We start from the raw sequence: 16,036 nt of genomic DNA on the forward strand, positions 1-16,036 counted from the left end.
TTTTGCCGAAAACTCACTGCTGCACTACAGGATCAAACAAATGACTACGGGTATATCTCTGCAAGTATTAAACTACTGGAAGTAAAAACTCCCAATGTTCACACAAAATTTCAGAAAAACCTGTGTGGTCATGCTGGAATTTATTCTGAAGTTTTTTTCTGAAATTAGACCACTTGACATGGAATGGTCTTATTACATGATCTGGGACTATACTAAATTCTGTGATATTCAGATATTTCTTAGTGCCATTCCACCCCGACTCCACCTCAAGACTTCACATGAGTTTTTCATGTGTGGAATCCTAGGAATGACACTGAGCAGATTTTCTTGTGCGTTTTTAGAGTCAGTGTGCTTTGTGCCAAGAGCCAACAGGACATAATTAGTCACAGTTACAAGTAGCCTTTACTTTTATGAGTAGTAAGCCAAGTGCACATCTGAAGTGAGGGTCATTCCATGTCAAATCAACACACTGATTCAGACTTGATGTCTCAGATTTCCATGATTTTTGGTATGCAGCGATATATCATAGACTTGAGGAAAAATACCAAATTTCAGTTATGAAGCACAATTATTTTTGAAGTTATTAATTTTCAAAGATTTAAATTTTTATGAAGAAATTTCAAGATGGCCGCCGAGTGAGATCACAGGTATTTTCTTTGTCCGCTAAAAGAACTTATTTAAGAGGAAATAGAGTCAACTTTAAATTTTCTTTGTTTTGTATACTTGCTGTAGTGTCCGTTCTTGTCACACAACTGAATATTAGCATCCCAGCTGCGCTTGTTCTTTAGCTGAAGTCCCGATAATTACGACATACCCTGAAATTTTGTGTGACAAACACAAAAAATTCTATGCAAGTTTTCTTGACAGTGCAAAATTTGTTTACAAAAGGCTGCTACTAGTTTCATCAGTGTCTATTGTTGCAATAAAAGTGTAACGTTTCTAAATCGTACGTAACTGACACACTTCGTATTGCTTACCAGTTAAATGGACGCGATCTTGGCCTAAATTTTCCGAGTTATAAACTTTTAAAAAACTGACCAAACAAACTTGATAACGTAAATTCTCTAAAAGCAAATTAATTACAAATTCAGTCTTCTGTCATTTTATCTCTAGATCAGTACAAAAAAACAACCACTGCACATAAGACCTTTGTGTCTTTTTTGTTTACACACAACCAATCTCGCGTCCTTGGCAAATTTAAAACATTCTTTAAACTTAATTATTCTTTCGAAACTGACTGAGTGAGAAATGTGGGAGCTGTTATATGGTAGCGCGTACAGGGATTTGTTGCCAATCTTTTAGGAAATATTTTTCATGGGGGGGGGGGGGGGGGGGGGATGCAGTGGGGAGAATGTTGGGAGAATAGAGAGGCTCTCCCCTGGAACTGCAGAGTATGCAGTAGGAACATTTTGATTGGGGAACAGGAAAAGAAAATCTGTGCCCTTCAGACACAGTTGGAGGAAGCAAGGAAGGAACTCATAGGGATCAAGGGAGATAGGAGGGGAGGAGGGTGGCTGGGAACTGGCAGCTGGTAGGAGGATAGGAAGAAAGGACGCGATCTGACAGTTTTATCAACATCAAAAACGAGTATCTACCACTGCCAGAGTTTAGTGGAAAAGAGCCTCAGGTAGAACGAGGAGCAGGAAATCTGCAGCACACTTCAACGAAGGCCAAGAAGCCTAGGAATGTACAAAGTGTTAGGAAGAAGAAAGTGCTGCTGCTAGGTAGTAGCCATGGGCAAGGTGTAGGCCTTCAGCTACAGGAAAGTTTAGGGGCAGCATACCAGGCCACCAGTATCTTCAAGCCAAATGCAGGGTTGTCATGTGATGGAGGAAGTAGGGTCTTTATGTAAGGACTTTACAAAAGAGGACCACGTAGTGATAGTGGGTGGGGTGGGAAACAGTTTGGACAGGGATGGGCATAAGACATAGTTGGTGATCTGGACAAGAAAGCTTCCCTGACTCATAGCATCAACATACACTTTGTTGAGCTGTTCCGGCATCATGATCAACCACACCTTGATGGAGCTGTGAGGCGAATCAATGTTGGGTTAGGGATGACTCTGAGGACAGCCAACTTTGTTCGTGTTTCTCTGGTGCCTGTCGGAACTATCAACAGATGGGGTTTCACTAGGCATGGCCTACACCTAAACATGACTGGGAAGGTAAGATTGGTACAGCTGATTCATGAAAGTATAGGGTGTGGATCTCGGGCCACAAATGGTCAAATACCTGTTGTCATAGGTAGGAAAAGTAGGTCTTTTTTAGGATAAATCCAGACAACTGGTTCCCCTGCCTAAAGAGTATCTCCAGCATTTTAAAAAATACTGAAACAATCACTCACAAGACAGATTTTAACAGCTAAAATATCTCACATCTCAGATTTCACAAAGAAAAACAAACCATTGGAAAGAGTAACATGCGACATTTCACAGACTTAACAATCATCCATCAAAACATGCAATCAATAAAAAATAAAATACAACTATTAGAAGTTGAGCTCCAGTCTTTGAACTGGTGTAGAGACACAGAAATCCAACATGTAGTATTATCTTTGTATGGAAGGGCAATTCAAGGAGTGGAGGATCATGCATTTATATCAGAAAAGGAACACAGTTCAAATCAAGACATGACCTCAGTACTGTATGTGAAGACAAACACTTTGAAATATCGGCTATTGAATTAACAGGGCTTGATATCACAAAGAAATTAATCATTTTGTTTATGTATAGATCTCCCAGTGGTAGTGTGAACACTTTTTTCAGTAACCTAACAGAAGTTTTAGATAAAGTCTCAAGTAAAAAAGGTCAACATAGTTCTGTGTGGGGACATTAACATCAACACTAACAACATAAATGAATCCTTCATAAACATCCTTCAAAGTTTTAGCATGTCCCTATTGGTCAATAGTGCAATAACGGTTACCACGACAACTTCATCAGTAATTGACCATGTGGCCACAAATATGGACAGGGAAAAATGTGATGTAGCTGTAAAAGATCTCTATCAGCCCATCTCTGTCAAAAAACAACAGTAAAATCGGGCATCGAATCATTCCCTAAACTACAAGCCTACAAACGACATCTATCAGAAATCAAAATAAAAGATTTTTCAAAGGAACTAGAAAAACAAAGCTGGGATGAAGTGTATAAGGAAACCAATTTGAATATGAAATTCTCTAAGTTCTCCACAGTGTTTAAATTGAACTTTGAAAAGGCATTTCCAAAAGTATGCATGACTGTATCAACATCCCACAAAAACAGATGGATAACAGCAGGTATTAAGAAGTCCTCCCAAACAAACACCTCAGTTCCATGAAAAAGATTTGCAATTATCCAGAATTCTTAAATTTCTATCACAGATCCAAAAAGATCTATAAGAAGGTGCTGATTGCTGCAAAAAAGTCATTTAATGACAAAATGATATACAATGCAGAGAATAAAAGCAAAGCAGTTTGGGACGTTATAAAAAAAGAAACAGGGAGGGGCAAACAAACAGAATAACATACTGCTAAGGGAGGGGGATAAAGTAATAAATGATTCACAGCGCTTAGCAAACTATGTAAATGAGCATTTTTCAAGTATTGCAGAGAAGGTACAGCAAAAATTCCCCCAAACAAATATAACACCTGTAAATAATGTTGCCCTAAATACAATGATGTTATTTCCAACCACAGAGAATGAAGTCAGTAAAACAATTCAAAAACTAAAAAATAAAAAGTCAGTAGGCTTAGATGAAGTACCAATCTGTGTACAGAAACAATACATTGGGATTATACAAGGCCCCTTAACAAATATAATAAATGAATCCTTCACATTAGGGACATTTCCAGAGCAGTTAAAACAGGCAAGAGTTGTACCTTTGCTTAAGAAAGGTAATGCAGAAGACATAGAAAATTACCGGCCCATTTCCCTACTGTCAGCATTCTCAAAAATAATAGAAGCAATTATGAAAGACAGATAAATGAATTACCTGAATAAATACAATCTTTTAAGTGAATCACAGTTCGGTTTCCGAAGTGCCAAAAATATGGAGTCAGCCATAGTAGAATTCACAAAAATTGTACTTGATGCTCCTGGCAAAGATGAGTGTGTCACAGGCATATTTTTGGATCTTTCTAAGGTGTTTGATACAGTTGACCACAAGATACTATTAAATAAATTAGAAGCATTAGGAATAAGAGGAGTAGCTAATGACTAGTTTCAATCATACCTAATACATAGGGTACAAAGAGTAGAGGTAACACATACTTCAAAAAGATCTAAACATTTACTAAAACACTTATCAGAACCAAAATACATTAATATAGGTGTTCACAAGGTAGCATATTAGGAACAATATTGTTCCTGACTTTCTCAGTAGTGTTACTCATGGTGAAAAAATCCTCTTTGCTGATGACAGCAATATTATAGTCACCGAGAAAACAAGAGAACTCCTTGCTGTGAAAGCAAATGAAACTCTCAAGGAAGTTTACAATTGGTCAATAAGTAATAAAGTGACATTGAACCCAAAGAAAACTAATGCCATGAATTTCAGTATGAAGAGGAAAAATGACAACAAATGCAAAATTTCTAGGAATGAATTTCAGTTGAAGTGGTGTGAACACACAAAGGTACTTGCAAACAGAATGTCATCAGCACGTTATGCCCTTAGAATCCTATCATCAGTGTGTAACATGCAGTGTCTTTTAGTTACATATTATTCATATGTACACTCAGTTATTAGCTATGGCATTCTTTTTTGGGGAACAAATGCGCAAAGGCACTTGCAAACAGAATGTCATCAGCACTTTATGCCCTTAGAATCCATCATCAGTGTGTAACATGCAGTGTCTTTTAGTTACATATTATTCATATGTACACTCAGTTATTAGCTATGGCATTCTTTTTTGGGGAACAAATGCACAAAATATGAACACAATTTTCAAACTTCAGAAAAGAGCCGTAAAACTAATAACCAAAAATACAAGTCGAGCTCATTGTAAAGATCTGTTCAGAACACTGGGGACTGCTCCATGTGAATACATTTACCAGTCAGTTGTACACATCAAAAATAACATTGGCAATTACTGCACAAACAGCTCTGTCCATGACCATGCAATGAGAGAGAGACTCAACTTACATTTACCAAGAAAAAATACACATGAAACTCAAAACAGCATTTTCTACCAAGGAATAAAACTACAATAAATTATCACACAAGAGATTAACGAAATTGCAAAAACACACTTATTTAAAAAGGCAGCTAAAAAGTACCAATTATGTAACACATTTTATACATTGAAGGATTACTTAGCTAACACAGTAGGGTTTGGATAAAAAATGTTATACAAATAATAATAATAATAATAATAATAATAATAATAATAATAATTATAAAATATCCAACATTCTACATAACACCTTCCACTTTATATATTTTTCCCCTTCTTTTTTTCCTTTCTAGACATACTTTTTCCTTCTTTTTTTCCTTTCTAGAAATACTTACCCCCAAGCTATGCATATGGCACAATACTAAAACCTCTTCATCTTTCTGAGCTCAACATCTCACTCATTATGGAGGGATGCTGACTCAGTTTTTCAGGATAGCAAATGGGAAGTTGCAGTACAGAAAATGGCCCAGAGATCACCAGATTTAATACGTTATTTGTAAAAAAAGTATTGTATACCAGGAGTAAATGTAATGATTGTCTCTAACTAGAAGTCGGTAAATATATGTGTATACGAATTAGCTCATTTTAAATTGATCTAAATTTGTAAATACTTTGACGTGTCCTATATCCTAGTAAAAAGATATCTGCAATAAATAAAGCTGCTGCTGCTGCATGATATGCCACAAGATAGGGATTACAATTTTTTAAAAAAATTGTAAATTTTAAAATCTAAATTTCTCAAAAGTGGCAATTTTAAAAATTCCAAAACCTTATTAAATACAGTTTGTAAGGCCTTAATATATATATAGCAAGATTCTATCATGGGTTCAGGAGATACAGGACTTCAGAAATACATGTTTTGTGAAAAATACCAGAATTAGTATCACTTCAGAAAATTTTGAATAGTTCATTGAATGAAACAAGCAACACATTACAATGAAACAAGCAGTAGCAATTACTTTTAGATTTTTTAATGGAAAAAGGTCACATACACACATAAGTGTAACTTCAAAAATCCAATATTATGAGTAAAGTTAAGGGTTAACAAATTAATTCATTGAGACTTCAATCAGTGGAACATACCCATACATTTGTTCACTTCACTGTCTGGTAAACTGTATTTCAGACAGTCTGTGAGACGGGGTTCACTTTGCATATCACATCTGCAAAAGGGATCCATGGTGTATCATGTGGTATGAGATATATATGTGTGGGTGACGGACCTGAGGGATGGAGGAATGTAACTTGCACTTTACTGCAATCTTCATCTTTATCCAGAACATAACTCAACCACCAAATGTCACCACAGATTGATGTTACATACCTACTAATATCTGGTGTATGTCCTTTACAACAGGAAATATGTTTGAAACAACTGCAGAAGAAAATAATTTCACATTTACTTTGGTTCCACATTTCAGATGTATGAAGGCATGAAATTTCTGGGTGTGTGATCTAGTTCCAGCGGTATTGTACCAGTTGGCCAGTTCTTCAGTTTTAACGCATTCTTAAAGGGTCACAAATACAAAGTCTATGTTAGATATGTTCTGATGTGACCATTCAAACAGTTGCCTTGCATCCATAATTTGGTCCTTATACAGTCTTTGTAGGCTTGCTCTGGCTGCTAGTCTTTTTACTGTGGCCCCCAACCTATCGCATGGTCCTTTGCCATGTGCTGTTGCTGAAAAATGCCATTCAGCCTCAGCTTCAAAATCTTGCTTGTGATTACACAAGTTAATAAAGTTTTATTTTTGTATAGATAGACGGCTGTATTGTTGTGGTGGAGGCAATCTGATATTATTACAAAATTTAAATGTTTGGCTTCTTTCTCTTTAAAATACACCACAGCAGGGTGAATGGTTGCCTGACTATTTGACCAATGATAGGATTGGATTGTGCCTCATCTTGAAAAATGATCGAATAATTCTAAGAAAAGTCACAAATGACAGCCACTTCACATTCCAGAAGATTTTCCTCAGTATGTTTTAGAAATGCACTTTGTTCCTTTGCTGTGAAGTTGTGACGAAGTAGGACAGGAAGTTTTTCACAAAATACATCAGCAAATTCACTTACTGGTTTTTGAATTATTTCCAAGTTACATCGCTCCACAGTCTGTATGTGACAGTCTCAATTGCATTGTCTTTATATGCTTTTTCCAAAAGTTCTCTAATCCTTTTGGTACCTGGACATGAAACAATTTGAAAAGAAGCAGTCAGTTGATGGTGGGCTGCAAACCATCATTTGCAGGCAGTCCTTGTATGTTTTAATTCTGCCATCCATCACTGAACTCATTCTTGCATTTTCAAACATTCGCTTCACATTCCGTTGAGTGGTGCACACACAGACTGAGTATGTTCCACTTTGGCCCGCAAGCACACAATTTTTAGGCCTAAGTTCTGCAAACTTAGAAAATCTCACTTTTACAGGTGGGAATTTTTCTTTGAAAACTATGTATATAGTGTATGCTTCTTTTAAATTAAATTATTAAGCATCAACCTTTTTGAAACATATTATTTACCACCTGTGCTGTTGTCTTCTTTCACTGATATAAAGTCCTTCATCCCTGGTATCACTCTACTCATTTCATAACTTGTAAATAATCCTTTAACAATATGAATGGTATGATTTGATAGACCTTTTCCTGATTTCAGATCAGGACCAGACAAGGCGGCCTTTTTTTCTACGTCTTGATTTATTGAACTAAGTAGTTAGAGGCCGAAAATTCCTGCATTACTTTTCCTCACACTCCAGCTGTCAGGCATAAGTGTCAGCAGTTGAAGCTGCTTCTTCCTACTAGTGAAGCTGTTGTACACCTACTTTACATGTGTTAAGAACTCATCTTGTGAACCATTATTCTCATCATTGCTAGATGCATTCACTAGCAGTTTTCTCTTGCCAGGCACATTGATTCTGTTGGCCTTCTCAGTAGAGTAAATTTTGGATTGCATCCTCTTTTTGTTTACAGGCGACTCTCCCATCTCTAAAAGAGAGCTGTTAGAGCTTCACATTCATTTGAAAATGGGATATCAATAGCTTCTTCAATTCCAGTATCAGACTGACTTTCTTCATGTATGTTGCTAGTTCCAGTGGAAATTTCTCTATGTTTTTCATTTTTCAACTTCATCAGCTGCTTCCTACAATGGTCACAGACCTTGGATAACTCAGGTGTTCCTGGAATCAAGACAAATGTCCATGAAGTAACATGTCTGAAACCGTTTCTTGCATGGGAGTGATTAGGATTATTAAAAGGATTAAAACAATCCATTCTCACTATCTTGTCAGTGGTACTCATCCCGCAAGGGAAAAACAGTGAGAAATTAACAAGGAAAAGTATAGCGGCCAAGAAATGGGTTGTGTTCTAAATATACAATAACACAGGAAACATCAAACGAACTTCATACAAGCAACTCTGATGCTACACTGGCTATAAATGTGGTCTTGTCTGCTTGACCAATCAGCTTCCACCTTGTGAAAGGGGATTTCCCACGAGGGAAATCCCCTTTTTATCTGAGTAAAAGGGGATTTCCCTCTATTTGTAGGGCAATCAGCTCCAGTTTTCTTTTAAAGAGAAGTTTCCAAATATGGTACACTATAAAGTAATCATTGTGTTTTATTAATTTAATAGTGTCCTGCACACTGCATAGCAAAATTAGTAATTCAAAAATAAAATTTTACTAATTTGGTACTTTTTTTTTTACAAAACGTGTGTGTATCTGAAGCCCTGTGTATCTGATCCCATTAGATCCCATGATAGAATTTTGCTATATGTACTAAGACATTACAAACTATATTTGATAATTTTTGAAATTTTTAAAATCACCACTTTTAGAGAAATTTAAATTTTATAATATTCAATTTTTTAAAAATTGTAACACCTATCTTGTGGCATATCATATTAAAGCCCCATTCAACAGCTTTAAAATGAGACCACTTCCAGGTTTATATCCTCACTGGTTGCCAGCCTATGGGCATCTAAAGGTGCCAAAATACGAAATTTTTTAAAACATTTTAATCTTTAAAAATTAATAGCTTCAAAAATAATTGTGCAGTATAACTGAAATTTGGTATTTTTTCATAAGTCTATGATATATTGCTGCATACCAAAAATCATGAAAATCTGAGACATCAATTCTGAAAATCTCCCAAAATTGTGTCGATTTGACATGGCATGACCTGTGACTGGTTTAAGTGTAAAGGGTGAGCAACTCAACTTTCAGCAACTACCACTTTCTGCTGTCAAATGTACATAGCGAACAATGAAGTATGCAATATAGTGGGTACCAGTTTGAGATTTTGAAGTGAAGATATAGTACAGCAAGTGCCATCTATTAATTTCGCACTTATTAATCACAAAATGGAAAATTCAGGCTTGAATGTAACAATCTTATGAAAAGCATAATTGCTACTCATGATAGAGTAGAGCGGAGATGCTGAGTCGCAGATAGGCAGAACGAAAAGATTGTCAGAAAGTGAGCTTTTGGCAAGCAAGGTCTTTATCTGACAACCCAACCTCCCCCCCCCCCCCCCCCTCTACAAACACGCGCGCACACACACACACACACACACACACACACACACACACACACACACACACAGAGAGAGAGAGAGAGAGAGAGAGAGAGAGAGAGAGAGAGAGAGAGAGAGAGAGAGAGAGAGAGAGAGAGACGACAACAGTTTCCTCTGGCAGCTGAAGCCAGACTGTGAGCAGAAGTGCATGGTGGGAGAGGCAACTGGGTGGTGGGGGTGAGGTGGAGGCTGGGGTGGGATAGCAGGGTAGGGGTGGAGAACAGTGAAGTGCTGCTTGTGGGAGTGTGCAGGGATGAAGTGGAGAGAGAGCATGCAACTAGGTGCAGTCAGGAGGTTAGATGGAGGGCAGGGGAGAGTGCGAGTGATGGAAAAGGAGAGGAGTAAAGAGACTGGGTGCATTGGGGGAATAGAGGGCTGTGTAGTGCTGGAGTGGGGACAGGGAAGGGGCTAGATGGGTAAGGTCAATGACTAACGAAGATTTACACCAGGAGAGTTACAGGAACATAGGATATATTACAGGACAGTTCCCATATGTGCAATTCAGAAACATCACATTGGGTGGAGCGCTCAGCAACAGGGTGGACAAGCTGTTTCTTGGCCACTTTCCCGTCGGTGGCCATTTGTGCAGACAGGCAGCTTGTTGGTTGTCATGTCCACATAAATTGCAGCACAGTGGTTGCAGCTTAACTTGTAGATCACATGACTGGTTTCACAGGTAGCCATGCCTTTGATGGGATAGGTGATGCTTGTGACAAGACTGGAGTAGGTGGTGGTGTATGCGACAGGTGTTGCATCTCTGTCTATTACAGGGACATAAGCCATCAAGCAAAGAGGTGGGAGCAGGAGTTGTGTAGGGATGGACAAGGATATTGTGTAGGTTCGGTGGGTGGCAGAATACCACTGTGGGAGGGGTGAGAAGGATAGTGAGTAGGACATTTCTCATTTCAGCGCACACCACTCCAGTCCAGTCACAATCCTCATCTACCCCATCAAAGACAGGACTACCTGTGAAACCAGACATGCGATCTATAAGCCAAGCTGCAACCATTGTGCTGCATTCCATAAGGGCATGACAACCAACAAGCATATCTCCACATAAAAGGCCACCAACGAACTGTGGCCAAGAAACAGTTGGACCACCCTGCTGCTGGGCATGCCATGCAACGTGACACTCTTATTTCAATGACTACTTCACAACCTGTGTCATCTGGATCCTTTCCACCAACAACAGCTTTTCTGAATTGTGCAGGTGGAAACTCTCCCTGCAGTATATCCTACGTTCCTGTAACACTTCTGGCCTCAATCTCCGTTAGCCATTGTCCTTATCCATGTAGCCCCTTCCCTGCTCCCATTCTAGCACTGCACAGCTCTCTATTCCACCAACACATCCAATCTTTTTACTTCTCTCCTTTTCTGCTACCCCCACTCTCCCCTGCCCTCCACCTAACTCCTGACTGCATCTAGTTGCACGCCCTCTCTCCACTTCATTCCTGCATGCTACCACAAGCAGCACTTTATTGTCCTCCAATACTACCCTGTTATCCCTTCCCATCCGCACCCCAGCCTCCTCATCCCCACCACCCAGTTGCCTCTCCCATCACACACTGACACACTGCTGCTCGCAATCTGGCTTCAGCTGCCAGATGAGACTGTAGTCACGCACGTGTGTGTGTGTGTGTGTGTGTGTGGGGGGGGGGGGGGGGGGGGGGGCGGTCCATTTTCAACGAAGGCCTTGTTGGCCAAAAACTCACTTTCTGACAGTCTTTTCATTCTGCCTATCTGTGACTCAGCATCTCCGCTCTTTGGTTAGTAGCAACTATCCTTTTCATAATATTATTACCTTCAAGCATGGATTTTCCATTTTTGATTAATGTGTGTGACACTAATGTGTGACACTAATGTGTGACACTAATGTGTGACACTAATGTGTGACACTTGCTGAACTATATCTGTACAGCACTGTATAAAGGACTGACTCTGCATACAGGAAAGTAACAACAATGTTTGGTGAAATTAAACGCAAGGGCAGTAACATTAACACTGTAATGGGAATTCCACTGTTAAACGCAGAAGAGAGGGCAGTTAGGTGGAAAGAGTGCAATGGAGGCCTCTACGAGTTGTTTGATAATGTGATAGAAGAAGATATAGAAGTCCACAGGACAGAGATATGTAATACAGTATTAGATGGAACGTATGGGTACTTAACAGCAAGGTGATCAGTGTCCAGTATTATACTCAGAATTTAAAAGAGCTTTGGATGACTTAATACCAAATAAACCAGAAGGGATAAATAGCATTCCATAGTAATTTCTAAAATCATTGGGGGAAGGGGCCCCAAAACCACTATTCACACTGGTCTGTAGAATGTATGGACTGGTGATGTGCCAAGCGTTGGCAAATGTTAGTGTTATTGCACAATGAGCTTAAGAGCTTATGAAGCCAAGTAGCTGACAAAAATAATATACAGAAGAATGGAAAAGAAAATTGAGGAGCTGTTGGATGATAATTTGGCTTTAGGAAAGGTAAAGGCACCAGAGAAGCACTTTTGATGCTGTGTTGATAAGGAATGAAGACTGAAGAAAAGTCAAGGCACATTCACAGGATATGGCGACTCTGAAAAGCTTTCAACAATGTAAATTGGTGCAAGATGTTAAAAATTATGAGAAAAATAGGGGTAAATTACAGCAAAAGACAGGTGATATACAATATGTACATGACCCAACAGGGAACAATAACACTGGAAGACCAAGCATGAAGTGCTCACATTAAAAAAGATGTAAGACAGTGATGTAGTCTTCTGCTCCCATACATTGAAGAAGTAATGGTGGAAATAAAAGAAAGGTTCTAGGATGGGTTTACAATTCAAGATGAAAGGTATGAGTGATAAGATTTGCTGACGACATTGATATCGCCAGTGAAAGTGAAGCAGAGTTATAGGATTTTTTGAATGAACAGTATAATGGGCACAAAATATGGACAGAGTAAATCGAAGAAAGATGGAAGTAATGAGAAGCAGCAGAAATGAGAAAAGCGAGAAACTTATCATCAGAATTGGGTATCACAAACCAGATAAACTTAGGGAATTCTGGTACCTAGACAATAAAATAAGTCATAACAGATGGAGCAAGGAGGATGTAAAAAGCAGACTCGTTCTTGAGGCAAAACAAGCACTGTATGATTGTAAGAGGTACAGAAGCGTGCGAGTGTGCTGGGGCTTACCCCCATTCACTACTACCAGCGCCACATCATCAGAACATATCTGTGCTCAACAGTCAAAGAATTGCACCCTAATCTAAGGGAGAAATTGAAAAATTAAAACAACTTTCCAAACTTTGTCAGTGTATTCTTCAGTATGTTAATGTTAACATCATAAGGAATCAGAATGACCAAATGAATATATTAGGCATAATATATGATCCAAAGAATAAAATAAGTGGCACCAAATAATAAGACTAAGAGGCTGAAATAAGGTACCTCTGCTAGTTTTCAAATTTTTACTGAAAACCGAATTGGAACAAAAACATTTTTATTCATAATAGATTAAGTATCATTTGTATTTGTAATAGAAAGTTCTAATTATAGCACTTCATTATATTCATAATATAATAAAGCTGTACGAAGTTTCAAGAATGTATTGTAAATAACTACTAATACAAGGAATCTTAAAAAGGCAGTTCAAAGGCCATGTTCTACTATCAGATCCATACTAAAATTTTAGCCAGCAAAGTTTAAACACAGTAGAGCAAAAACTTTTTCAGTAACTAAAGAAAAAAATAACTGTCTTTATATAAAAATTAAGAAGATTGTAAATTGTTAAAGAGAGCTATTAATTAATACATGTCCAAGAAAGGGCCATTTAGATGCTGCTACCTGTGCCTAGGTCAGTAGATAGCACACATTCCTTTTGGACATCTGCTGTGCATAAATACAGCCAGCGATGCAGTTAGAAGAGAGACTTTGCACAAAGATACCAGTCTGTCCGAGTCAATCAAACGCCTGTGTGTGCTGTGCTTCAGATGACATCAGAGCCATGCAGCTATCAAAAGTGTTATTGGTAAAATTAGGAAGTGAACTCATGAGGACCGAACACTGTTGTGGGTCGTTAAGGTTTCACGGACGTAACTGTTTGTGTGTTGCCCGTCATGTTGACAAAACCACAAGGCAAGAGGAGAGATCATTTCTACTTTTCAGACAAGTAATTAACTTTTGGTTAGAAGTCAGGGCAATAGACCATTTAACTTGGAACTTACTACAGAGGTCACCTCTGAACTGTTAATATTGCTGTTTCTGATAGGGAAATCATCATATTTTGTGCATGTCAACCTTTAAAGAATGTATCAATCAGTTAAAACTCAGAACTTTTAATTACAGTCGCAGTTCCTGATCCAACTGGGTAAACAGCAAGTAGGAATTTTTTTCTTTCAATGAGTTCAAAGAGTTATGTGGACTGGCAGACTGGAAATTATGTTCAATATGTTCTCCACAACTTTCTCACTGACTGCAATTATCATTTTCAGGCTTTCGTAAATGGCGAAGGTAGATTTAAAGCACGCAGCTACCCAATTTAAGTGTATTTTCATGGTGACATAACAAAGGTAACGACCATTTTGATTATTTACCTGCTGTCCGCCACACTAGCAGAAAGGGCATTCCTGACAAAGAGAAGTCTGCTAGTAACAAATATAGTCTTTGAGGAAGAAATGTCTGAGAATGTATGTTTGGAGCACAGGACTGTATGGTTGTGAAACAAGGACTGTGGGAAAACTGAAGCAGAAGAGAATCTAAGCATTTGAGCTGTGGTGCTACAAAAAAATTTTGTAAGTTAGGTGGACTGGGTAAGGAATGAGAAAGTTCTCAGCAGAATTGGTGAGGAAAGGAATATACGGAATACTTGGACAAGAAAGGACAGGATGATTGGACATCTGTTAAGACATCAGGGAGTAACTTGCATAGTACGAGAGGGAGCAGCACATGGTAAAAACTGTAGAGGAAGACAGACTGGAACACATCCAGCAAATAATTGAGGACATAGGTTGCAACTGCTACTCTGAGATTCAACAGTTATTCTTGGTATGTTGCACTTCTTGGCAAATAATTAGTGTGTCAATTCGAAGTGTTCACTTTGTAAGACTGCCCACGTAGCTCGGACTTCGCTACAAGTAATTATTCACTATTTAACGCATCCAAAGTGCCTTGGGTTCCAGCACTGACAAAAAATTTCAAGATGTTATCACTGGCTAAGTGAGATCTAACATGCAGAAACTTCGAAAGGCTTTATCAACTAGTAGAGATAATCTTTAAGCCCAAAAGATTTGCATATAGTAGTACAAAGAAGTGTAATCAACATCTTTCAAATAAATTTTCTTTTTCCCTTCTACCAGTATTTTACTTACATACCACTAGGCCCTACTACTCATACAGCCCATGTAAAAAAAAGAAAAAGGTCCCATATACACCAGGCATCATAGGTACCATTTCGTTTACTAGCAAATATAAATAAACAATGAGAACTTTTAGTAATGAAGTAGATATGACTTAGGCTATTTCAACTGCGTTAAGTATAGGCACTACTCTACGAGAACATAACACTTCAAAGGTAAGAAAATATCACAAAATTGTGAGAAACCGCTGATGTGCTTATTCTTGAAACAAAAGAAATATCTTTACTAATGCTTTCCGTATCGATAACGATTTAAGATAATATTGCTGTTACACTATCAGATATCACATAGTCTAATGTTAATTTCTCTACGGTATAGGGTCTTGCATTGAAAATACTATAGTTCTCAACAAAATTAACTGATATGTCATTAAAAGTTCCACGACTAATGTAACCTGACCTGCTTCATGTCTGACCATGGGCTCCTGATTGCGGTCTCTCAAAATATCTATCAGAATAGGATTTGCGATGGGATCCTGCATCTGTCCAAGGCAGTATGCCAGTTCATGTTTCAGTAACGCCGAAGGATCATTAAAACATTGCTTAATACATTCAACAGCAACAGGTCCGCCTATGTTTTTCAATGTGAATAATGCTCTAAATCTTTCTTTCAGCGGCCTTTCCTGGTCGTTCAACACTGATCCAATAGCTCGTATTCTCTCTTCAGGAATCAAACTCATCTTGCTGCAATATTATAACGAACTTAATTCAAAACATACACAGTTACACACTTCGTTTCAACGTCACAACACCAGTCACCAAGACATGTGACAATCACAACCAACGCATATCGCTGAAAGCTGTTAGGTTGTCACATGTATTGTTTTTATAATTTTTCCCTCTAATTTCCCTTTAACACAAAGTAAACTATTCCTGCATATTTTCTACTTATTTGACTAATTTGCTACTTCTATTTGG

The 16,036-nt window shown here is 38.1% G+C and overlaps 1 protein-coding gene across 1 annotated transcript in view; it reads right to left on the reverse strand.

Annotated features, from left to right (window-relative positions):
* Window positions 1-15,895, reverse strand: part of LOC124606796 (deoxyhypusine hydroxylase) — a 37,861-nt gene extending 21,966 nt beyond the window's left edge. Inside the window, exon 1 of the mRNA XM_047138868.1 lies at window positions 15,519-15,895. Coding sequence (XP_046994824.1) covers window positions 15,519-15,798 — 280 coding nt within the window. The 5' untranslated portion in view covers window positions 15,799-15,895. The remainder of the gene's footprint in view (window positions 1-15,518) is intronic.
* Between the last annotated feature and the right edge of the window lie 141 nt (window positions 15,896-16,036).

This window comes from Schistocerca americana, chromosome 1, assembly GCF_021461395.2.
Source record: "Schistocerca americana isolate TAMUIC-IGC-003095 chromosome 1, iqSchAmer2.1, whole genome shotgun sequence".
Classification (NCBI taxonomy): Eukaryota; Metazoa; Arthropoda; class Insecta; order Orthoptera; family Acrididae; genus Schistocerca; species Schistocerca americana.